Here is a 25,629-nt window from a genome sequence, read left to right as displayed (position 1 = left end):
ACTGCACGTTGTTTCTTGCTACTCCATGCTATTAAGTTTCCATCAATAAAAACACAATAGCCAGACACTGACCTTCTGTCATTTGGATCTCCAGCCCAATCGGCATCTGCATACACAATTAGTCTATGTTGCTCTCCTTTAGTCTTAGATTGATGATAAACTAAGCCATCTCCAAGTGTTCCCTTTAAGTACCGAAGAATTCTCTTGACAACATTCATATGTTCTGTGTGTGGATCATGCATTAATTGCGAAACTTGATTCGCTGCGTACACAATATCTGGTCTAGTGAAAGTGAGATATTGAAGCATACCCATGAGGCTTCGATATTGTCTGGGATCTCCATATGCCTCTCCATCTAGAGCACTGAGCTTATGATTCAATAAACTAGGAGTGGACAGAGGTTTACAGTCCTTCATACCTGCCTTATCTAGTAAATCCAAGGTATATTTGTGTTGAGTTAATGAAAGATATCTATCTTGCCGGTCTACTTCAACTCCCAAGAAATAACGCGGAACCCCCAAATCTTTCATCTTAAACTTTCGACTAAAGAGAGCCTTTGTAGCTTCTATATGTTCATCAGAATTCCCAGTGACAATAATATCATCTACATATATGAGGAGTAAAGTACTGACCTGACGATCTCGAAAAATGAATAAGGAATGATCGGATGAATCCATGTCGTTGAACTTCGATAGAGAAGCTATCGAAGCAAGAACGAGAGACCTGCTTTAGTCCATAGATGACTCTTCGTAATTTACAAACATGAGTGTTGGGGCTGCGTTCTGCATAACCAGGGGGCTGCTCCATATACACTTCTTTTAGATTGCCATGCAAAAATGCATTTTTGACATCAAGCTGACTGGGAGTCCAACCATACTGAACCGATAAAGATAAAATTAATCGAATTGTTCCCATCTTGACCACAGGGCTAAAGGTCTCATCATAGTCTTGCCCGTATTCCTGAGTAAAGCCTTTGACTACAAGTCTCGCCTTGTACCGTTCAATGGATCCATCAGGTTTATACTTGATCTTATAGACCCATTTAGAACCTACAACATTTTTGTCTGAGGGTCTAGGGACAATCTCTCAAGTTCCACATTCATGCAAGGCTTCCATCTCCTCATTCATGGCCTAAATCCACTTGATTGACATGTATGCATCCGAGAAACTCACGGGTTCATCTTGCTTTTCAATTTGAGAAACAAATAATTGCAGATATGTAGAGAAGTTGTTATAACTGACCCATCTCTCAATAGGATGGCGAATTCTTCCAGTTCGTCTGGGCTGTACATCATTTGGCTGATCATTATTCTTGTTTCGTCGTACATAGACGATTCCTTGAAATTTTGCGGCATCTGAAGTAGACATGCTAGGAACCTACACATTTCTCAGTTCTTCCATCTGAGGTTCAATGGCGGTCTTACTCGGTTCAACAGGTGACGTGTGACGTGGGGAAGCATCATACGTCTCTATCTGGTTAAGCAACTCACTGGCCAGCCACGACTGATACCACTCAACTGCCTCGTTGTGTCCATCTACACTTCCTGAGTCCTGAACAATGGTTTCATCAAACACAACATTTCGTGAGACTCTGATGCGGTGAGTGATGGGGTCATAACATCGATACCCTTTGTATTGGTCAGCATATCCCAGAAACTTGCACACACATGCCTTGTCCTGAAGCTTATTTCGTTGAGAGCTATCAATATGGACGTAACATATACAACCAAACACTCGCAGTTCATTATAATCGGGTTGAATCCCGAAAAGAGCAAAATAAGGAGATTGGTTCTCTAGCAATGTCATGGATAGACAATTTATGATATACACAACTGAGTGGAAGGCCTCAGTCCACAAACTCACGGGAACGTGAGTGTCATGCAACATACTCAAGGCACTTTCCACAATGTGCCAATGTTTTCTTTCCGCCACACCATTTTGTTGTGGTGTATGTGGGCAAGATATATGACGACTTATTCCATTATCTTGGAGAAATTCAGTAAATTCCTTTGATAAATACTCACCTCCTCCATCACATTGGAAATACTGATTTTAAACGAGAATTGATTACAGACTGAAGCGAAAAATGAACGAAAGAGTTTGAATACTTCAGATTTATGTTTCATAAAATAAATCCAAGTATATCTGGAGTAGCTATCAATAAAGGTTACGTAATAGCTGTAAGAAAGTGAAAAATACGCTACAACAAATGTCTCTCAACAAGTTCTCACAAATACATCATAAGAACCACAAAGGTTCACGAAGAGAACTTAAGAATACACACAACTCGAAACGGGTATAAAAATGAAAAATAAACAATTTTATTGATTTGAGATAAAAACCCAAAACAAGAGTAAGTATTTACAAGGGGAATAGCCCCATATTTATAGAGAGGTAGAGAGAAGCCTTAAGAGAGCTGTTGGACTCTCCAACGGCTCTAATAGAGCTGTTGGGGAGTCCAACAACTCTTTTTGGATTTACCTTTTTGATTTGGTAAAAAAGGTACCTTTTTGACTATTCAAAAAGGTAAAGGCCAAATCAGTCCAATGATGGACTGGTTTGGCTAATTCTAGTTGTATTTTAACTAGAATTAATTAAACGAAAAATCCTAACTAGAAAGGAGATAAAACATTACATGTCTATGAGATTACATATGAGATATTATATGAGATTACATATTTTAACAATAGCGACTACCAGATAAGGAAGATTATGGGGCAGGACCCCAGACATCAGAGTACACAATTTCAAAAGGTACTGAAGCTATTTGATTTATTAAATTAAAAGGAAGAACATAACTCTTGCATAGTTGACAACTGGAACATAGTGAAGTATCAGACTCAACACTCGGACTAGACTCTGAAACAAGTCAACTCGACACAAGTTTCTTAATGAAGGAACCATTACAATGACCCAAACGACGATGCCAAATCTCTGGCTTATTACACTGAGATAAACTAAAACAATCTTTGGACGACACTGGCTGAATGACGGATGAATTTGATGAAGCACCCCGAACAAAAGAAGAGGGAAGTTCTTTGAGGATATGCATGTTTCCTTGTCGTTCTCTTTTAATGAGCGTCTTCTTTGTGAGAAGATTCTTGACACATACAGAAGAAGAAGTGAATTCAACGAAAGAATTAATATCATCAACAAGTTTAGATACAGAGACAATGTTCTTGACAATGCTTAGAGAATGATAGACATTGAACAAATTTAGAGAAGAATTAGGGAGTGAAAGGTTAATATTTCCAGTATGAGATATAGAGTGAAGAGTACCATCTCCAGTTTTAATATAAAATTTTCCACGATAAGGAGCAGGTTTTGAAATCTTACCGACATCACCTGTCACATGTGCTGCAGCCCCAGAATCAATGTACCAGGTTCCTTGCTCATTTTGTTTGAAACTTAAACTTGAAAGAGCAGATATCATAAGATTCTTCACATTATCCTTTTCATCATCCTTCGAGTCTTCTCCTATTCTTTCTCTGTGATAGGATCCTACACCATTGAATTTTCCCGTGTTCTGTGGATTGTACCAACAATTAGCTTTGATGCGCCCCCTTTTGTTGCATTGGAAACATGTTGATATGTTTCTGGAGCTCTGATTCCCTGGGAAAGAATTGGGTGACACGTTGGGCGTGGGCAACAATCGTCGTCCTCCTTGACTATTCCTTCCTTGTCCACGTCCACCTCGAAAGCCTCCACGTCCTCGTCCTGTCATCATCCCTGTAACCAATACATCATGGTGGCTGGAGTGCATCTCTTCTCCTCGAATGGTAACTTCATACTGTAATAACTTCGCACAAAGATCCTCAAAACTTGGTAAAGAAGGAAGGCATAGGAGGGATGTGACCAACATATGATAATCAGATCCAAGACCATTTAGTGCCTGTTGAACTTTTTCTTTGTCAGGAATTTTACAACTCACCATGGCTAGTTGATCAGTGATGGTCTTGACTTTGTTCATGTAATCTGTAACTGACAAATTTTCCTTCTTTAAGAGTTGAAATTCTTTCTTCAAATGTAGGATTCTGGCCTCTGAAATCTATGAATAGGTTTGCGCCAACCTCTGCCATAGCTCCATAGCGGAGCATTCATCGAGAATGCCCACTAATACCTCTTGAGAAAGAGTAGAGGTAATATATGCCACAACTGCCTGATCCTTTCTCCTTCATATTGTGAATTCTGTATTACGAACCAATTTGTTGGAAACCTCCCCTTTATCATCTCTCTCCTCTTGCAAAACAAACTCTGGTGGTGTAGGGACAGATCCATCAAGATATCCAGAGAGATCCAAACTCCTAATAAAAGGCAATATTTGCCTCTTCCAAGTTAAGTAATTCGAGTTGGTGAGTTTCTCGAAAATAAGTTGACCAAGGAAGCTAGATGGAAGAGAAGGAAAATCCATGAAAAGAATAAGGATAAATGGAATTGAAGAGAATAACGAGAAATATATCAGCAAGACAGTCCCACAAGTTGGAGAAACAAACAGAGTTCACAACCTTTTTTTTATTTATTTACGGGTCACTGTTTCTCTAATACCGTTAGTGAACTGCACGATTTGTACTGGTCAGAGTCTCGACATATCTATCGCAGACTCCAAAAATGTAACGTCAGGTCTGACGAAAATTGGGTATACAAGTTTGAAAATCAATAAGTTCTGTAAGATGACTTTTCACGTCAGAACTGATGTTAATGAGAGAGAGTTTGCACCAATCAGATCTGGAATCAACGATGAAGGTGGGTAAAAAAAGTTTTTTTTTTTTTGCAATAGGAAGAGAAGAGAAACAAATCTGGAACAAAATCAGATTTGGAAACCCAAAGATTGAATTGAAATAAAGAATCGATAAGAAGAGAAGCAGATCCAATAAATAAGATGGAAGAATCGATATCTGTTTTGAAAGAAGGAACATTGATGGAGGAAACAGAGAGAAACGATAGGCTAAACAAAAGATTTTTTTTTTATGGTTTTACTAACTTGGAACAGAGGACGAATCTCTCGAGAGAATCGGATTCACGCCCTTGAACTGCAGTCAGATGCGATCCCGCTCTGATACCATGTAAGAATGTGTCCACCGATGTTGGGTTGATGCTAAGGAGAGAGAGAGAGAGAGAGAGAGAGAGAGAGGCTGCAGCAACAAAAGGTACGATCCTCAACAACAGGATCGTGCCCTACCTATATGTTATATTTATATTGAAAACAGGTTGGGTCTGGATATTACATGATGTTACATTAGATCTAGACCTTATACAAATAGTGCAATGACTTTGGGATAAATACATAGGTTTCGGGTCCAGACCCAAGCCCGTAATGAGTACAATGATCCAATCAGTCTTAATAGGAATGACATAGAGCTTCTTCAAAGACATACATATTGCCTCATCTCTTTCCTTCAGCGAATGTTTCCCTCGTGCGTAGGTCCTTGACCTGCACAGAGAAGGGAGTGAATTCAACTGAAGCATGATTAACATCAATACGTTTGGAAACAAAGACAATATTTTTCTTGATGTTGGGAGCATGAAGAACATCAGAAAGTTCAAGAGTAGAATGTGACATGGGAATGACAGTTTTTCCAACATGAGAAACAAGATGGTGGGATCCATCGCCAGTGACAATCTTACTTTTGCCAAAATAAGGAATAAGGTTAGAAAGTTTAACGGCATCACCTGTCACGTGAGTTGCTGCCCCTGAGTCGACAAACCAAGTGCCTTCATCATTCTGCTTCAATTTCAATTCTGACAAGGCGGATATCAGCAGATCTTTAATCTCTCCACTGTCTCTGATATTGGTGGACTTTCTTTTGGTTTCTGTCTGTGGAGCCTTTCCTTTATTTTTTGGATTGTGCCAACAATTCACTTTGATATGCCCCTTTTTGTTACAAAGGAAGCAAGTGAGAATGAGTCTTTGTCCCTGTGCATGAGTCAACATATTTGGAGTGGGAAGCAAACCACGTCCTCCGTATCCACTTCGCCATTACCCCCCTCGTCCTCGTCCTCGACTGTAAGTCACTTCTGTGGCAAAAACTTCTTGGGAATTTGTATGAACATGAGTTTCTTCAGAAAAACCTTTCAGAGTCATTTCATACTGGATTAATTTAGCTCGTAACTCATCAAATGTAGGAAGGGCAGGCAGACACAATAGTGAAGTGACGATCATATTGTAGTCAGATCCCAATCCACTCAGAGTTTGTTGCACTATATCACTGTCACTTACTGCACATCCTATAACTGCAAGCTGATCTGTGATAGTCTTCATCTTGTTCAGATATTCCATGATGGTCATGGAGTCTTTTCTCAGCAACTGAAATTCCCTCTTGAGAAAAACCATCCTCGCCTGTGAAACCTGTGAATACGTCTGAACCAATCTCTCCCAGAGTTGCAGGGCTGTACAATTGTCAGGGATAGCAACAAGAACCTCTTGAGACAAGGTAGAAGTGATGTATACAACTTCTGATTGATCTTTCCTTTCCCAGTTGAGGTATTCTGCATTTTTGACATACACAATTGAACTCGCCTCTTTATCATCTTTCTCTTCTCTCGTGACAAATTCTAGTGGGACTGGAGTGGTTTCATCCAGGTGACCTAAGAGACCTTGGCTCCTTATAAAAGGAATGATTTGTCTCTTCCAAATCAAGAAGTTTGAGATATTCAACTTTTCAGAAACGAGTTGATTGAGAAAACTTGAAGAAAGATTCGATTGAGAAGAATAAGAATCCATTGAGAAAGAAAATTTAACAAGAGTGTTCACAAAGTGCTCAGTCTTTCCCTTACACTCTTGCAAGATTTGAGATTAATGTGATGAAAATCCTTTTCACGCATTGAACAGAGTAGTGATCTAGATGTATTTTCAGGCAAAAGTAGGGGATTCCAACTGTGACAGCAAGAGGACTGCAGGGGGTACACTTGAAAGGAAAATGAGAATCAGAGAAAAAAAACTGTAACACAGCAAAAACGAACACCGAGAAGGGCTTGATATCCAGATCTGATGGAGAAGTTGCGTCAGATCTGGATATGCAGAGTAGATGCGTAGAGGAGATTGGGCAAAAGGAGTCAGATCTGGTGCACCAGATCAGATAATACCAGACGAAAGGGAAAAGGAATTGTGGGTCGTTTATGTGTTTCACGTGAATCGATTTCAGCGATTCACGTGAAATCGAATTACCCTATGTCACATGGGTGCGGGTGCGGGTGCGGGTGCGACACGGGTGTGGCGCAATTCCAAAAAATTTGGACACGGGGACTCGGCTATATATATATATATTAAAAAAAAATATTTTAAATATATATAATTATATATATGTAACAATACATTAACACATAAAGATTGTAAATTTTAAAGCAAAAATAAAAAAGAAATTCTTAACAACAAAAACTTACCAAAATATAACACATAAAGAAGCTTGTGAGTGTGATAAACAACAAAACTTATCATAAATCTGCCTTATCGTCTGAATTAGAGGGAAAAACAAGATCGAGGTAGTTCATGTTGAGAGTATGCAAATTATGTTCTCCCTCCAAGTCAAAATCTTCTGGATTTACATCCCAATTCTTGGATGGTTCACAACTGCATCAAAAAATGACTATATTAGTATCTAACTTAAAACTTTGAATACAAATATTTAAATACAAACTTTGAATACAAAGGAAAAAAAGTACCTATACTCTTTTTTGGTGCGACGAGAAATTAAGCGTAGATTTGAGTGAATATAAACCAAATCCTCCGCTCTTTTATTAGTGAGTTTGTTTCTTTTAATGTTGTGAATTTAAGCATATGTACTCCAATTTCTTTCATAATAAGATGATGTAGCAGGCTGGGATAACAACTTCATTGCAAGGCGTTGCAGATTTGGTGTCTCTGATCCATATGTTGCCCACCAATTAAGGGGATCTTCTTCGTCCCTTGCCACGAGTGTTGCTAAAGAATCAAATCTCCCAGTAAAAAACTTGCCAAACTCAATATTTACAACCTTAAACATGTGAGGATCATTAAAAAGTCTTCCCAAACATATCATTTTATTTCTTGATATCTCAGGATCTTCATTTGGAGAAACACGACCAACACCTGCTGTCAACCATTTTTTTGCATAGTATTTTGGATTGAGAGAGTGTGCCATGCAATGCAAAGGTGTATTGCTTTTATCCCATCTTCTCACTAAAACTGAATGTACATGATTGTAAAATTCTGAATCATTAAGTACAATATGTTTCTTCTCATGTTTAAAAATGATACTTTGAACTTTTTCAATCATATTGTCCCACATTTCATAAATTCTATGAAGCATGGGTACATCTCTGTCAACTTCTCTCAACATTTCCTAAATAAGTTCTGTAAATTCAACAAAATATATAATTTTATCCCACCAAAAATCATCACAGATGCATTTTTTGATAGCTTGAGCATTGACATCATCTTCAGTACGATAAAAATCCCAATCTTGATTAGCCACCATCATCATCAATGCATTCTTGAGTTGCTTAATTCTTTTCATCATAACAATGAGAGAAGCAAAACGAGTTTCAGCAACTTTCAGTAACTTGAGATCAGAATGCCTATTAAATATAGAAAGAGCATGATGATGGTTTACAACAAAATTTCTAATATTTCGAACATCATGCTCTATTTCCTCAATCCATAAACACATTTCACGTGCATGTTTATCATCTTTTGATGGATTGCATATACTCTTAAGTGCCAAATTTAAGCTGTGTGCTGCACAAGGAGTCCAAAAAATATGTGAATATGTATCTTCACTTGCCAAATTCATTCCTGCACGACTGCAAACTGGAGCATTGTCAGTAATGATTTGCACCACACTTTCTTCACCCACTTCTTTTATCACTTCGACAAATAATCTCTTTAAATATTCAACATCTTTATACTCTCTAGATGCATCAACAATCTTCAAAAAGATTGACCCATTAAGTGAGTAAGCAATAAAGTTTATCAGTGGTCGCCTTTGTATATCAGTCCACCCATCAGAAACAATCGACACTCCACGTCATTTCCATGCAAATTTTTGGGTCTCTAACAAGTCTTCAATTCTATTTTTTTCCTCTGCAAGAATGAATGTTCTTAGTTTTTCTGAACTAGGAGGCACATAACCACTCAAATTACAATTAGCCAAAGATATAATCATATCTTTCCAGTATGGACTTCTAGCTACATTAAAAGGAATTGAGCTTGAGTAAAAGAATCGACCAATCTTTTTATCAATTTCTGCTCTTGCCATGTTTTTTAATGACGCTTGTATTGTTTTATTGCTTTCCATCTTTCTTTTCTTTAAAAGCTCTTCTTGTATATCACTAGCAATAGGAAAAGACAAATTAATCGAATCGCTTCTCATCTCTGCAATTTTCTTCTTTTCAACTTCCTCTTGTTCTTTTTTTAATTGCTTTAACATGTCTTTGTCAACCCCAGAACATGCCCTAATTCCTTGGCCACGAATATGCAAAAGATGTGCTTTCACACGCGTATAAGAACCTGTGAAAACAGTCTTACATAGATTACAATGAAACTGCACATTCCCACCACCACCACTACTAGCTTTTACTCCTTTTGTCACAAGCCTCCAAAGTGGTTGAGAAACTTCTAATTCAGGGTTAAAATTTGAACCAAATGTATTGACACTACCGCTAGAACTCGCCATTATATCTGAAAAGTGAAATCTGAAAACAAAATAAGTAAATAAAATAAAGTTAATAAACACTTCACAATAATAGTAATAGGAGCTCCAGGTTCGTTCCCCCTGTGCAAATCAGGTTCAAACCAGGCCCTCCTTTGCAAACCAGGTTCGAGATAGGGGGCCTAACCCCTATCTGATGCAAAAAGGAAGGACAGGGCAAGCCCCTGCTGAACCTTATCAGTGGCAGGGGTTTCGCCCTTGCCAAAAAGCCAAAGGCAGCTGGGGAAACGAGGAGGGGCCGAGCCCCTCCTCATTTCCCTTTTGTTCGGCAGGGGTAAGAAGGAGTGGGGGAAGGAGGGGGCTCGGCTGATAGGCCGAGCCTTGCCCCGCCGGACAGAAGGGAAACGAGGATGGGCCGAGCCCCTCTTCTACGAGCAGAGGGTGCAGGGAAGAGGGGGGGGGGGGCTGCCGAAAAATAAGAACGAGACGCTCGGCCCCTCCCTTTGCCTTCGATTCACAGAAGAGGGGCTCGGCCCCTCCTCGTTTCCCTTCTGTCCGGCGGGGCAAGGCTCGGCCTGTCAGCCGAGCCCCCTCCTTCCCCCACTCCTTCTTACCCCTGCCGAACAAAAGGGAAACGAGGAGGGGCTCGGCCCCTCCTCGTTTTCCTTATGTCCGGCGGGGCAAGGCTCGGCCTGTCAGTCGACCCCCCTCCTACTTCTTACCCCTGCGATAAAAGGGAAACGAGGAGGGGCTGAGCCCCTCCTCTGTGAATCAGAGGCACAGGGAGGGACCGAGTCCCTCTTCTGCGAGCAGATGGTGCAGGGGTGGGGCCTGCCTGACATAAGCGAAACGAGGAGGGGCCAAGCCCCTCCTTTGTGAATAGGAGGCACAGAGAGGGACCGAGCCCCTCTTCTGCGAGCAGAGGGTGCAAGGAGGGAGGCTGCGAGCAGAGGGTGCAGGAGGGTCGACATACCTGTTGAGTGTTGATGGAGGGGGAGACGGTGGCTGGCACCTGTGCGTATCGTCGCTGGAGTCTGGATCGCCGGCGTGGGTGTAGGAGAAAGCTGCAGGGGCTGAGGGGGAGAGGCAAAATCGAGAGGGTATGCCCCTCCCCCTCTCGATAAACCCCTTTTAGGGTTCGGCTGCAGATGAAATTTGGATCTGGGTCGGGTTCGGACCCGACCCAGATCCAAAACGTATTTTAAAAATCAAAACGGACATTTTTGGACTCGGTCAAAGTTGACCGAGTCCAAAATGTGGACGGACTCGGCCTCGACTCATTGGCCGAGTCCGACTCGGCATTGACCGAGTCGGGGCCGAGTCCGAAGCCGCACCCGTGTCCGCACCCGTGTCGGGGCATGTCGACTCGGGTGCGGCGCCTCCTTAGCCGAGTCCGTGTGACTTAGTATTTAGTTTATTTATAAAAGTTGACGTTATGACTGGAAGGTTGATCTTTTTTTTCATCGCTTTTCCCCAACCTCAGAGTTGATATGTTGAAAATTGGAATAGGTTCTGGACTTTATTTTACTGTTCATTATCTTCCCTTGGACTGTGTACCTTATTCCACTCTAATGTTGCCTTCATTTTACATGTCATTCTTGTCTTCTTTATTCTTATAACCCGTAACAAAATTCTCTTTCCAGCTTTAATTATCCTCCATTTATCATTTTAATCTTCTTTATTTACTGATAACCCTTAACAAAGTTTACTTCCCATTCTGCAATCACATTCCAACAAAAAAAATGGAAACATTTCTGCGATAAAATCACCAGCTTATATTTTTGGCATGCATCCAAATTGCCAAAGTCATACATAAAACCTGACAAAGTAAACTTATTCAACAGAAATTCATATTTTCATGAATAAGTCTTGATGTAATGCAGATTGCTTAACAGTATCCAAGATTTCATGCAGTAAACGCTAAACTGAAACAACCTTTTCCTTATGGAAAGTTACCTCATAAAATAAGGGTTGCAATACATGAACCTAGATGGGGTTCTCTTAGGTGTCTAGATCGGATTCTCTTAGGTGTCAATGGGGCCTCCTAAGTGATCACCTATTTCCAAAGCATAGGTAGCCTTCACTCAAGTTCTAGGCTGGTGTCTAGGACCTAGGTCTCTTATGTGCCTAGTCTCATGCTTTTGGCTGCAGAGTTTGATGCCATTCACCCCTTCTTTGTTAAACCATGTTATTGATCTCTTGGTCCATTCTATGTCACACGGATACTGCATGTTGGTTTCCGTTCCATATCCCCTTATATACTAGTCATATTGAAAACTTCATAAAATTGGCCATATCCCTGTATCTGCAGCCGTATCCATGTGACATAGGATCCATTAGCCTACCCTATATTTGAAGGTGCTCTTCAGGATAAGGGCCATTTACTACATTTGTTGTTTTTGCATGGATGTTGTCCCTGAGCAAGCCTAAGATGCCCAAAGGCTTGCAGCTATGTAAGATAGGTACTTTTGCAAGGGTGCCATACCTGCGTTGATCCATGTCAACATGGTACTGTTACTATTTTCAATTCAGTGTGGAGATGCATTTGTACAGCCAAGCCCTTGATTCCAATGAGGAAATTCATCACTGTTTCTATCAGATGAGTGTTTGCATAAGCACTTTTATTGTTGCAATTGCTGAGGTTATCTTTAACTAGTTATTTGATATTCATTGAGGTTTCAAAGTCTGAATTCTTTAATTTTCTTGTGCCTTCCGGAAATTAGGTTGTGCTTAGTAATTGGACCATGTGGAATATGCTTCTGTTTCTAAACTTCTTATTTTCTATAAACAGTTGCAAGAGCTAAAGCAGCATGTTTCAGGAAACACTGATGAGCCATTCTTGAGTCCTGGAATTTCTGAGAGGCAGCCATTGCATGTGGTGATGGTAATGTACAGGTGTTCTAATCTATGCTGTGGAAACACATGTATTGCTGTCATGAAAAGCAATTAATAAAAGAAGATTCTGATTTGGTGCATTATAACTAAGTCACTTGCTGTGCTAATTTTTCCTCTTTTTGTTTCCTCTTCCAATTAGGTTGATCCTAAGGCGTCGAATAAGTCTACACGGTTTGTTCAAGAGCTCGTCTCCACTATCCTGTTCACAGTTGTTGTGGGATTGATGTGGTATGTCATGCACATCTTTGTTGTTTGTTTGCATTTAGTATTTAGCTATGCAATTAACTAGTGCATGCATGCAATAGATTGCATTTAAACATTTAAACTTAGTCGTTGTTTGAAAGTTGCTTAGTGATGATATTCCAGTAAGATTGTGGCTTTAGATACATACATCACATATATGTATACATGTACATATGTATATGTTAAAATATAGTTATATATATACATGCATATATATATATATACATATTAATGTAACAGGTAATGCTCATCAGGGGCGTTTTTTTTTTGCATTGTAATAGTGTCAGCCTATCGTGGTATAAAACTCATGAGTCATACTATGAAACTTTGGGAGAGGGTGATTGAGTCTAGGTTGAGGAAGATTGTCATGATATCGGAGAATCAATTTGGTTTTATGCCTGGAAGATCAACTATGGAAGCTATACATCTTCTTAGACAACTTATTGAGAGAAATAGAGAGAGGAACAAAGATTTGCATATGGTTTTTATTGATTTGGAGAAGGCATACGATAGAGTACCTAGGGACGTTCTCTGGTGGACAATGATGAAGAAAGGTGTTTCTCTCAAGTACATTAGTATAATTAAGGATATGTATGAAGGAGTAGTAACTAATGTCCGCACTTGTGAAGAGGTGACAACCAATTTTCCTATAACGGTTGGGTTACATCAAGGATCTGCTTTAAGCCCTTTCCTATTTGCTATAGTGATGGATGAGCTTACGAGATCAATTCAAGAAAATGTGCCGTGGTGTATGTTGTTTGCTGATTATATTGTTTTGATTGATGAGTCTAGAGCTGGGGTTAATGCTAAGTTAGAATTATGGCGAGAGACATTGGAAGCAAGAGGTTTTAAGTTGAGTAAGAGTAAGACAGAATACATGGAATGTCGGTTTAGTAAGCAACGAAGTAGTGATGGGAGTGTAGTGAAGCTTGGTGAGTAAGAAATACCGGTGGATGATTGTTTCAAATATTTGGGATCTATCATTCAAAAGTATGGAGATGTAAATCATAGGATAAAGGTTGGGCGAATGAAATGGAAAAGTGCAACTGGAGTATTGTGCGATCGTAGAATGCCATTACGGTTGAAGGGAAAGTTTTATAGGACGACTATTAGGCCCGCTTTACTATATGGTACGGAATGTTGGGCTGCCAAGAGACATTCCTCCTTTCCATTCCCTGTTTGGAGAAAAACAGAAACAATCAGATTGTATGCGTCTTAGGGAATAAAGACACATATTCAAATCAATGATGGATGTATTATGATTCATATCGAGCGGGTAGCGGGAATCGAACCAGCATCGTTAGCTTGGAAGGCTAGGGGTTATAGTCGACGTCGATTCATAATTTTTAACGTCTTTAATTCAAAACCGAACATGAAACTTTGGTTTCATTCGGCTCCTTTATGGAATATGGATGTGTGGAAATACAATAAAAGATAAGATTCGGAACGAGGAGATACGTAAGAAGGTAGGCGTTGCACCCATTGAAAATAAGATGAGAGAGAATCGTTTACGGTGGTTTGGACATATTCGACGAAGGCCTAATGATGCTCCAGTTAGAAGGATGGAGAAATGGGAAAATATATTAGTTAAAAGAGGTCGGGCTAGGCCTAAGAAGACATGGATGAAGGTGATAGGAAAGGATATGAATGCTTTGAACCTCACCGAGGACATGGCATTGGATAGAAATGATTGGAGGAGAAGGATTCATGTGGAAGACCTAGAATGATTTTCTTTTTTGGTTCATATCGCCGACCCCAATTGTTTTGGGATGAAGGCGTAGTTGTTGTTGTTGTAATAGTGTCAACCTAGTAGGGGCTGTTTTTCTTTTCTTTATTTTTCTTGTTTTCTTGTTTTTATTTTTTATTGCTGTTGGGGCAGCCCAACTAGTCATTGGGCTGCCCTAACTCTCTCGCTTTTGAGTTTATAAATAAGGGTTTTCCCCATGCACTTTGGTGCTTGTGTATTGGCTTTGCCTTTTGTATTGTCCCTTGGTAGACTTTTATTTGTGCTTAAGCACATTGTTCTTGTATTTCCACTTGTTTCATTATATGGTATCAAAGATAAAGACCTTGGAACGAGTTGTTCGTGGTGATCAAGGGACCGTGTGCTCATGAAGATTTTGGTGAAAGTGATTCTAGTCACTTTCTTTTTTTCTCTCTCTTTTTTGACCATGGAGTATGAAACAAATATAAACATCTCATTCAAACTTAATGGAAGCAATTACATGATGTGAGCCTCGACAATGGAGAACCACCTCAAAGGAAAAAGGCTTTGGGGATATGTGATGGACATCATTCTCGAGCCTTAACTAAAGCTCACCAAGCTTGAAGGAGATCAAGAGAAGGCTCTTGAAGGGGAAGATCGAACAAAAACCGTGAATGAGTACCAAACTAAAGTTGAAGATTGGGAGAGTAACATTTCAAAGATACTTGCGTGGTTTATGAACAATGTCGAAATTAAAATTTGTGCCATCATAGCCAAATTTAGAAAGGCTAATGAGGCATGAATATTCATAAAAGGCATGTATATGAAAAGGATCTTGCAATACAATATTTCTTGCAAGAAAAGATTAGAACGACAAAGCAAGAGAACATGAGCAATGTTGTCAGTATCGGTGCGTATCGAATGATATGTATCATATCAGTAGAAATAAATACGATACTAACCTGAATCGGCTATTTTTAATAAATGTAAAAAATGCTTAAAATTGATGTTTTAATATTATTTTAATGGTTTTAACACGTCACGTTCTGATTGACACGAAATATATTTTAACCAATTCAGAACGATTCTCTTGAGAATCAGTATCGGCTGATTCATTTGAATCGTTGGCCAAATGATTTAGGGCTGATACTGATATTGACAACATTGAACATGAGTGTCCTGGATTGTTTTAGTGCCTTATCTCCTCTATGGGATGGGCTAGCACTTTTTGAACCCAAATGGGTGGCGATAGAAGATGTGAAACTTATGATTAAGCAAATATAATAAATTTTTTTCTAATTTTTGCATCGATTATGCCCAAAATATGAATAAGTGAGATCGTCTCTCCTCTATAGAGCTTCTCCATTACCATTAGAAGGAGATTTTGCCGAAATTTGCCAAGAAGAAACTCGTCTTGGTATGAGCAAAGTAGGAGATGAAGTGTTTGCGGTGTCTAGGTCCGACAACAATTTTAGAACATACAAGCCTCCACACTTTGGGAGGCAAAACAACTACGGAGGTTCAAGGAAAATTATGTCATTTTTGTAATCAACCGGGATATATTAAACCGGCTTGCCTCAAACTCAAAAACAAGGTAGCTTTGTTAAAGAATCAAAGGAGAAGAGGCAAGCAAAGATGGAGGTAATCTCAAAGACTCCATAAGTCAATTAACGATGACACTCCAACAATTTCTCAAGACTTCATCAACTTGGGTGCTACCATAGCTTCATCCTTTCCTCTAGGTATGTACTCTTGGATTCTTGATTCGGGAGCTTCCTTTCACATGACTTCTCATGAGAGTGCTCTATCCGACATATGCACTAACTCAAAATTATCTTGTGTCTATACCGTCGATGAAGCATCTTTGAAAATTAAAAGTATTAGAACCTTAGACTCTAGAAATTCTAAAAAAAAATGTCCCAAAATTAAGAGTTCCTAAATTAAATTTAAATATCTTTTCTGTTTCACAAATTTCTGACCATGGATGTGAAATCTCCTCATCTAAGGGTTGCTCTGTACACGATCTCTAGTCCAGGAAGCAAATTGAGCAAGGCCATAGGCGGAGAGATCTTCATTTTATGGACTCTTTATCTCTTCCCTCATTTTTTTTTGTAATTATGTTCAAGATAAAGATATTAAAACTTGACATAAAAGACTTGAACATTCAAGCTATTCAAAGATGTATCTTTTCCCTTTTGAGAAAAAAATTTGCAATGAAAAAGAGATCATTTGCAAAGATCGTATCCTCGAAAAAATGAAATCTATTCCTTTTCTAAATAGAACTTTTATTTGTAAAAAACCATTTGAGTTAGTGCATTCTGATGTATGGTTCTTCTAGTGATATGCATGCCTATACCTGACGTGAGCAAAGAGGTCAACCTTGTGCTTATGAAAAATATTCAAGAGATTTACCCATAGAAGAGTCCACTCCTAGGAGATCAAATCGAACCTCTATTCCACCAAATAAGTTTGTATCCTATGATTCCTTATTTCCAAACTATAGAGCTTGTCTAATAGCACTCCATTCTTATCATAAACCATCAAATTACCTCGAAGTTAAATACTATCCTTGTTGGATTGAAGCCATGAACATCGAACTAGATGCCCGTCGTAAGGCTAAAACTTAGGAGATAGTTAGCTTACCATTAGGAAAAAAACCCATAGGATGTAGATGAGTATTTAAAGTCAAAATTAAAAGTGATGTACTCTTGAAAGATATAAAGCTAGGTTAGTTGCTAAAGAATACACTCAAGAATATGAAATTGATTATGAAGAAACCTTTGCACCGGTAGCTAGAATGACTAGCGTAAGAACCCTAATAGCTATTGCTTCCATCCAAAAGTGGCCTATTTACTAGTTAGACGTCAAAAATGTCTTTCTCAATGGAGGGCTTAATGAGGAAGTTTAGATGAATCCTCTCTTAGGGTTTGACATTGATAAAGGTAAAACTCTTAAACTAAAAAGGACCTTGTATGGTCTTAAGCAAGCTGCTAAGGCTTGGTATGATAGATTCAATACTGTTATGATTGGTTTGGGTTATCGTTCTTGTTATACAATTTTTTTGTCAAGAATGCATATACCAACATTGTTATTCTACTGCTGTATGTAGATGATATAATAACCATAGGAAATGATAAAAAGAGAGTTGATGAAATAAACACTATTAAAAAAAAATTGATATGTCTGATGTGGGTTTTTTGAGATATTTTTTAGGTATTGAAGTTGCTTGCTCACCCAGATGATATATTGTCTCAAATAAAACTTGCTACTGATATTTGTGATAAGTCTGATATTTCAGATGACAAGAAGGTGAAGACTCTTAAAGTTGTCAATGCAAAACTAAGGTTAGAAGATAGAACATTGCTTGAAGATCCTACCCCTTACAGACAGCTAAATGAATCCCCCACCTACTTGTCAATCACCATACCAGATATAACTCATGTTGTTCATGTTTCAATATGCTCCTATCACTGTGCACATGAGTGTCATATTAAGGATTGTCAGAGACATTAAAAATTTCATAACTAAAAGGCTTTTATTATCCTCATCTTCATATTTAGATTTAATTGTTTATACTAATGCAGATTGGAGAGGAAACCCAAATGATAATCTCTCAATATTTGATATTTGTATTTTCTTAGGGGATTATTTAATTTCTTGGAGATGCAAGAATAAACAAAAAGTCTCATTATCCTCTGCTAAAGTTGAATATCGTGCAATGACTGCGACAACAGCGACAACTACGACAACCATGAAGCTTATATGACTAAGGAATCTTCTTAGAGATATGGTGTAATCATCTTCAGCCCTTCGAAGATGTGTTGCGACAATAAAAGCGCAATTTACATTGTAAGAAATCACACATTCCATGACTGAACAAAGCACACTGAGAGGCATAATCAAGTTGCCGTATGTTACTTTTGAGTATCAATTTGCAGATTTTTTCACTAAAGCTCTTCTTGCACCTTAGTTTGTCTTACTTCTTAACAAACTTTCAGTAATCACACTGTAAGTTCGAGGGACGGTGTTAAAATATAGTTATATATACATGTATATATATAAATATATATTAATGTAATAGGTAATGCCCATCAAGGGCATTTTGGTCTTTTTTGCATTGTAATAGTGTCAGCTTAGTAGGGGCTGTTTTTCTTTTCTTTATTTTTCTTTTCATTTTTATTTTTATTGTTTTTATTTTTTATAGCTCTTGGGGGCTAGCCCAACTAGTCGTTGGGCTGCTCCCAACAGTCATAAATATGACCGTTGGGGGCTAGTCCAACTACTAGTTGGGCTGCCCCCACTCTCTCTCTTTTGAGGTTATAAATAGGGGTTTTCCTTCTTGTATTTCTGAATGCTTTCTAAGCATTTTATGAAGTGAATAATATATATTTTTTATATTCCCTTGTTTGGTTCTTTGTAGCTCTTGTATGCACTTTGGTGCTTGTGTATTGGCTTTGCCTTTTGTATTGTCCCTTAGTGGACTTGTATTTGTGCTTAAGCACATTGTTTTTGTATTTTCGCTTGTTTCACTACAGTATACCTGTGCTCTCTAATTCATTATTTCTGCAACATTCTTGTTTGGGATATTGGATCCACATGCTGCTTGTTTGTGCACAGATAGGGCATGCTTGAGATATTTTTCTCATTGTTTTGATATTATTACTGTTGTTAGGGTTATGGGTGCAGCTGCTCTGCAAAAGTATGTTGGAAGTCTAGGTGGTATAGGTACTTCTGGTGTTGGTTCTAGTTCTTCATATGCTCCAAAAGAACTAAACAAAGAGATTATGTCAGAGAAGGTAAGGTTCTAGATATTTTCCAGACTGAGAGTTTTATTTCAGTATGACAATATATCTCCTTTAGGACTTATTACCTACTTGATAAATTACGATATATACTTCATTTGTTCTTTTCGTATAAGGAATTTTGTTGTATTGCTATTTTCTAGGCAGATTTTCTTTGCATTGATACTGTTATGTGGAAATTATTCTTTATTTTGGTGCTGATTGTTGTTTTTAAGCTAACACCATTTTATTGAAACCTAAGATATCTTAAGAAAGTCTCACCATTTGAATAACTACCCTGATGTCATATGAAAAATATTTGAGGTGACTTGCAAAATCATTGTAGACAGCATCTACATGTCAATGTATATGTGTTGCCTGCTTACTAAGCTTATTCTTATTTGAAGCTCTGAATCTCTTAAAGAAATATCCTTTTAGCCAAAATTCTGGGGAGATATTGGGAACGGGTTAAATGTTAGGTATATGCTGGTGGATAAGCTTGTCTGCAAAGCTACCACCTGCTTTTCTAGTTTTTCTTAAGTGGTTCATGTCACATCTCTACGATTTTGTAAAAGAGTCTAAAATGGATTATCCACGGTTCTGCAGCTAAGATCTAACGTTGAATTACTTTATTTCAGTTACTGCTCTTTTACACTGTCTTGAGCTGGGATGCTTGTTTCCCTTATCGAAGCACTCTTAAAGGATTAATTGTTGCTGTCTGTTTTTATTTCTTGTTTGCTTGTTTGAGGAACTGCAAAATTGATTGTCAGACTTTGCTAAGCCTTAAAGGTATATGGGAATGCTTCATGTAATATCCGGGGAAGACTGCTGATTGTAGGATCATCTATCTACTTTTGTCCTGCTATGGTTACTTGGTTAATATGCTGGTTCATTGTTTAGCACAGTGCATTTTTTATTGTCCTTTTAACATTCTTTGGTTGGTCACTTCATACCATAACTTTGTCTTGGCAATATGTAAGGAATAAAATTCTTGCAATATTTTCAACTTTTTGTTTTTCTTCCTCAGAAGTATCTCAGGAAGACTTTGATATTTTCTTTTGAAAAATAAAATTTAAGAGATTTGGGTTTTATGGTAAAGATTGAACTGCAATGAAAATGAAACCTTTGCCATCCCTTTCTTCTTTCTACCTTCTCTTTTCTCCTTTCAGTTCTCTTCTGCCTATTTCCCCCTTTCATTCTCATCTCTCTTCCTTTCTTTTTTGTTTCTTCCTCCCTCGCTTTATATTGTAATTGACCTCTACTAGAAACCTAAATAACTAGACAAGCCCCCTTTAAAATTCACAAGTCTTTTTCAAAAGTTCCCAAAAGTAACCATTTTTATGTTTTTTTTGGAGACACTCAAAATACCCATAAAAACTTTAAGACACCTATGTTTTGATTTTTTTAATCCATGGTTCTCCCCATGATAGAAACTCATCCAAAAATAGTGTTGTAATGGGTCAATTTGCTCATTTTCATATGTTCACAAAGATCTATTACTATCGTTTAACTTTAAAAGATTTATCATAGACTTTTTGAAACTTAAAGCTTTACTTTAGTATTTTTTTTTAAAACCAAAAAATTTTGCAAAAAGGTTCAAAATTTTCACAAGGCATCAATTTGATATATATATATATATATATATATATATATATATATATATATATATATATATATATATATATATATCAACAACAACAACAACAACAACAACAACAACTACGCCTTCATCCCAAAACAATTGGGGTCGGCGATATGAACCAAAAAAGAAAATCAATTTGATATATATATATATATATATAGAGAGAGAGAGAGAGAGAGAGAGAACCCTTGACTATACGTAGTCTCTAGTAGAAACCACCTATTTTCAACTATTTTCTTTTTTTATTATCAAGCCTTATAGATATGATCTACGTGGATTATTTAGTAAAAAATGTGCTTTGGATCATCTAATTTTGTTGTGTATGCATGAAACTTTAAGAGCTTCAAAAGTCAACAGTTCACAATGCATCGTGATTGAAAAATCATACTTTTGCTGAAAACTGGCAGGTCTTGGTGCTGATATATTATGTAATATTATTTGTTTGTGTGTGCGCATGTATGTGTATGTGTACCAATATTGTGCAGTTCACATATGGCTTGGTGATGATAATGATATATTATGTAATATATTGTCTGCACATATGTACATGCATATTCACAAAATTCACATACTGACATGTGTACATAATTAAGTATGTGGATGTGTTTTTAGTCTTTTACATGTATGTGCATACACATACAGACTAATGTATATACATGAATAGTGTATGTATTGTATCTATGTTTTGAATTGCCACCCTTACTAAAGCCCACCTGGTCATTTGCAGAATGTAAAAACCTTCAAGGATGTGAAAGGATGTGATGATGCAAAGCATGAACTTGAGGAAGTGGTTGAATATTTGAAAAATCCTTCTAAGTTTACTCGTCTTGGAGGAAAGTTACCTAAGGTAGGTTTAAAATTTAAATGGCTTGTTCATAATTCCTTAAAATCTGCAATTACCATTTTGTATATGATTGATTATTTTCTGTGCCATGGGCGCGTGCATGTGCATATGTATGTGTGCTCATGCAGGTGCTTTTGCATATGCTTATTTGCTATGTTTGACATAAAGCAACTTTGCTGGGTTTTTATTATGTAAATAACTGTAAGACTCTAGCATCGTCTTGAAGCCTACCTTTCTTGATACTTGAGGCACTGTGTTGTCTTTTCTGTTTTCTTATCTTTGCATACATTTTGTTAGTTAAATTGTAGCACCCTGTAAATTTGCAGTTTGATTAAGACTCTGTTTGGGATCCTTACAATGGGATGGAAACACCCTTTTCATGTGTTGCCAAATTATAGTTTTGCGAACATGTAGTGTTGCCAAAATCTGGTATTGAGGATGGATTTGCCAAAAACACTCTTGTGAATGGTGTTGAAGTGTGGTGTTGGATTGTGATGCAGGGCAGGACCCGATTGGGCCCATCGTGCCACTCGATCCACCACACAGGGCAGATGAAAGACCCCGTGACTATGACTCACCTGCAGGGACGGAGCCACGACGCAGGGAGGTACCCCTGCGCACCTACGTCAGGCGTGGTGGAGCTCACGCGCCCCAGAACCAGCTGCAAAGAAGGACTGAATCGGATCGTGGGTTGGATCCAAATCTGGACCCACGACCCGATCCAGTAGACAGTCTTTAAAAGGCCTGTCTAGGGTTGCATGAAGGGCATTGAAGATTAAAAGAAGCCCAGCCGACTTTTCTTTTGCTGCAGTTTTCCTTTTCCTTTACTTATTTCCTGTTTTCCTTTGCATTCTTCCCTGTTTATTGCATTTTTCCATTGTTTATTGAGACGTTTCTGAGTTTAATAAAGAAGTTCAGCCCCACCGATTTACGGTGGGCCATTATTTTCTCTCCTCCTTCAACGTGAGCTGCATCAAAGTGGTATCAGAGCAGCGGGTGTTCCAACTTCATCAGCGGTATGGCTCTTGAGGAGGGAGCCGATCCGGTACAAAGCGAAGTGCGTGAGGAAGCGAGCAGCGAAGATCCCATGCTGCGTGTCATGGAGGTGTTGACAAAAATCTAGGAGAATATGTTGCGCGTGACCCGAGATGTGGCAGGCCTATCGAAGAGGCTGGATGGGATGGACGACTGGTTGACAGCACTTGAGGCGTGAAAGGGAACGTGCGCAATACCAGGTGCTGACGTCGATGAGTGCGTGTTTGCAAATCTGAACCTCCAAGGGGCTGAATCACACCAGCCGATGCCTCTACAGCGAGTGACCGCGCCTGTTTCAGCATCTACGAAGGGTCCAGACACCTCGCGACAACACCAGGGGGTCCCACCGAACAACGATGCCCTGGTAAGAGCACCCCACTCCCGGCAAAGGCTGACTGCGCCTGTTTCACAGGTGGACCCGAGCCTGCAGGGGCCCAGCGGCATGCTGGGTCCACCTGCAGGCCAGGGTGCGTGGCCAGGCGCAACAACAAGTGCGCTGAGGGTCGGCCCGAGCCTGCAGGGCCCCAGTGTTGCGCTGGGCCCAGGATCGTGGCAGGGACTCGCTCGGGCTGTGTTGCAGGGTGAGCTGAGTCGGCAGGGGCCCAGCGTCACGCTAGACCCTGCTGCTGGCCCGGTCCTATCAGTCCAGTTTGGGAGAGGCGAGCATTCCTTCCCCGACCCCACACGGGGAGGCTCCGTAGCCGCATCCCTGCGAGCTGGAATGGGCGAGCCTTTGTTGATGGATCCAGATCCAAGAAGATCCAATCCAATTGGTAATGCAACAGGACCCAGGCCTGTGTCACTGGGACCAGCCATTGGGTCTCAGGGAACGGGTTTGGGTCTAGACACCCCTTACCCAGCCTACCTAGTTGGTTCCGGTTCGCGGGCAGCCCCGAGCCAGAACCAACCCACTAGTCCCGACCCTCAACAGATACCTCAGACCGACCCTAACCCATATCGGACTCGGACGGAGCTCCAGTTTGGATTTGAGTCGGGTCAAAACCAGACCCATAATGCTATGGATCGGGGATCGAGTTCAAACCAAGCTTCTTATCCCTACAACTCGAACCTCGATCCAACCCACTCATATCTGGGTCCGACGAGTAGTGTAGGAGTGGGCCCGATTCACATCCCATCGGGCGAGTCAACCCATCCATATACCCACCAACCCCTATACCCATACCCATACCCAAACCCAGACCAACCTGTTTACCCAAACCTGACCCAAAACCCGACCCAATATCCGGCCCCATACCATAATCCTAACCCACAACCCTATTCTACCAATCCTACCCGTCCGGCACCAGAACCTTAACCAAACCCTCCCCCGAACCTTGGACTTCCCGTCATTCCAGTACCACCATACCGGCCACAGATGGTGCCCGCCCACGGGCAAACCCGACCGAGGCAATGTCAGCAGGAACCGGCGCGCCCTGATCGCCGACCCCCCATCAGGAGAGATCGACAGCACCAGCATCCCGGCGAACAATACCACCATATGGGCAATGAAGCAGCTTGGGACGATGACATTTTCTGGAACGAGCATCCTGCAGGGATAGTGGAGCCGCGACAACAGAGACCACCAGACCACTCTTCCACCTATGGCGTGAAATTGGATCTTCCGGAGTTTGCGGGGCGATTCGACGCGGAGCAGTTTTTCGACTGGTCTTATGCAGTGCAGTTTTTCTTCGATTATCACACCGTTGCTGAACACCGTCGTGTTTCGTTAGCTTCTACACGATTGAGAGGCCTAGCACAGACATGGTGGGTGGAGCTACAACGATCAAGGGAGCGGCAGGGATTAGAACGCGTACAGTCGTGGGAGGAAATGCAAAGACTGATGCAGTCAAAGTTCGTGCCGTCGGATCACGCCGAGCGAGCTTACAAGGAATACCTGACCCTGTGCCAAGGTTCCCGAACTGTAGCAGAGTACACCGCGGAGTTCCATCGTCTTTCCCTGCGTGTGCAAATCGAGGAAACAGCTCGCCAGCAGGTCACGAGGTACATTTCGGGTCTCCGCCCTGCTATCTCTGATGATTTTAGTTGTGTCACAGTCGAAACATTAGATCAAGCCAGCAGTTATGCCATGAACATCGAGGACAAGCTGAAGCGGAGGCAGGAATATCGGACGACCCGTAGTGAGCCCTCCAACCGACCCAAGCCGAGTTTCCCAACCAGGGGAGCAAGCTCCCCTAGTGACTCAAAACCTAGGGCCGACCTTAGCAAATCAGACCAGTCAGGTCCAGCTTTCCACACCCGGTCCAAAACCAAACCTACTGAGTCGACCCTTCGTTGCTTTAGGTGTCAAGAGTTAGGACATGTCGCGTCCAAGTGTCTGACCGTGAGCAAGAACACCCATCTAGTTGAAGGGATTGTCGAGTCCGCAAGTGAGAGTGATAGTGAGGACAATTCATTAGTTGAGGTTGAGGATGAGCGGGGAGTTATAGAGTTCGACGGCAACGTCGAAAGTTTGTTGTCCATCCGTCATGTGTTGACCACACCCCGAGAATTGACCCCATCGAAATGGCTAAGGAATAACATTTTTAGGACTCGATGCAACTGTGAAGGTCACGCTTGTGATGTCATCATTGACACCGGAGCATGTGAGAACATGGTATCTGAGAGTGTGGTGTCTACCTTGAAACTCAACACCGAAAAGTTATCCCAACCCTATAAGATGGCCTGGTTTAAGAAAGGAAATGAGGTTCCCATCACTCAGCGTTGCCTAGTCCGGTTTTCCATGGGGGAACACTACCACGATGAGGTGTGGTGTGATGTGGCCCCTATGCATGCGTGTCACATTCTTTTGGGACGTCCCTGGCAGTTTGATCGCCAGACCACTCACGATGGCCGCAAGA

At 40.2% G+C, this 25,629-nt stretch overlaps 1 protein-coding gene and 1 pseudogene across 1 annotated transcript in view; one reads left to right on the top strand and one right to left on the bottom strand.

Annotated features, from left to right (window-relative positions):
• The window catches only part of LOC149836796 (ATP-dependent zinc metalloprotease FTSH 9, chloroplastic/mitochondrial-like), a 100,920-nt gene that overhangs the window by 24,109 nt on the left and 51,182 nt on the right, over positions 1–25,629 (top strand). The window contains exons 3-6 of the mRNA XM_090005586.1: positions 12,418–12,510; positions 12,661–12,749; positions 19,142–19,265; positions 21,620–21,739. Of these exons, the coding sequence (XP_089861712.1) occupies positions 12,418–12,510; positions 12,661–12,749; positions 19,142–19,265; positions 21,620–21,739 (426 nt within the window). The remainder of the gene's footprint in view (positions 1–12,417; positions 12,511–12,660; positions 12,750–19,141; positions 19,266–21,619; positions 21,740–25,629) is intronic.
• Positions 1,378–8,996, bottom strand: LOC149836797 (uncharacterized; annotated as a pseudogene).

Source organism: Nuphar pumila, chromosome 5, assembly GCF_984573655.1.
Source record: "Nuphar pumila chromosome 5, dmNupPumi1.hap1.1, whole genome shotgun sequence".
Taxonomy (NCBI): domain Eukaryota; kingdom Viridiplantae; phylum Streptophyta; class Magnoliopsida; order Nymphaeales; family Nymphaeaceae; genus Nuphar; species Nuphar pumila.
This window is presented reverse-complemented; position numbering and strand designations above follow the sequence as displayed.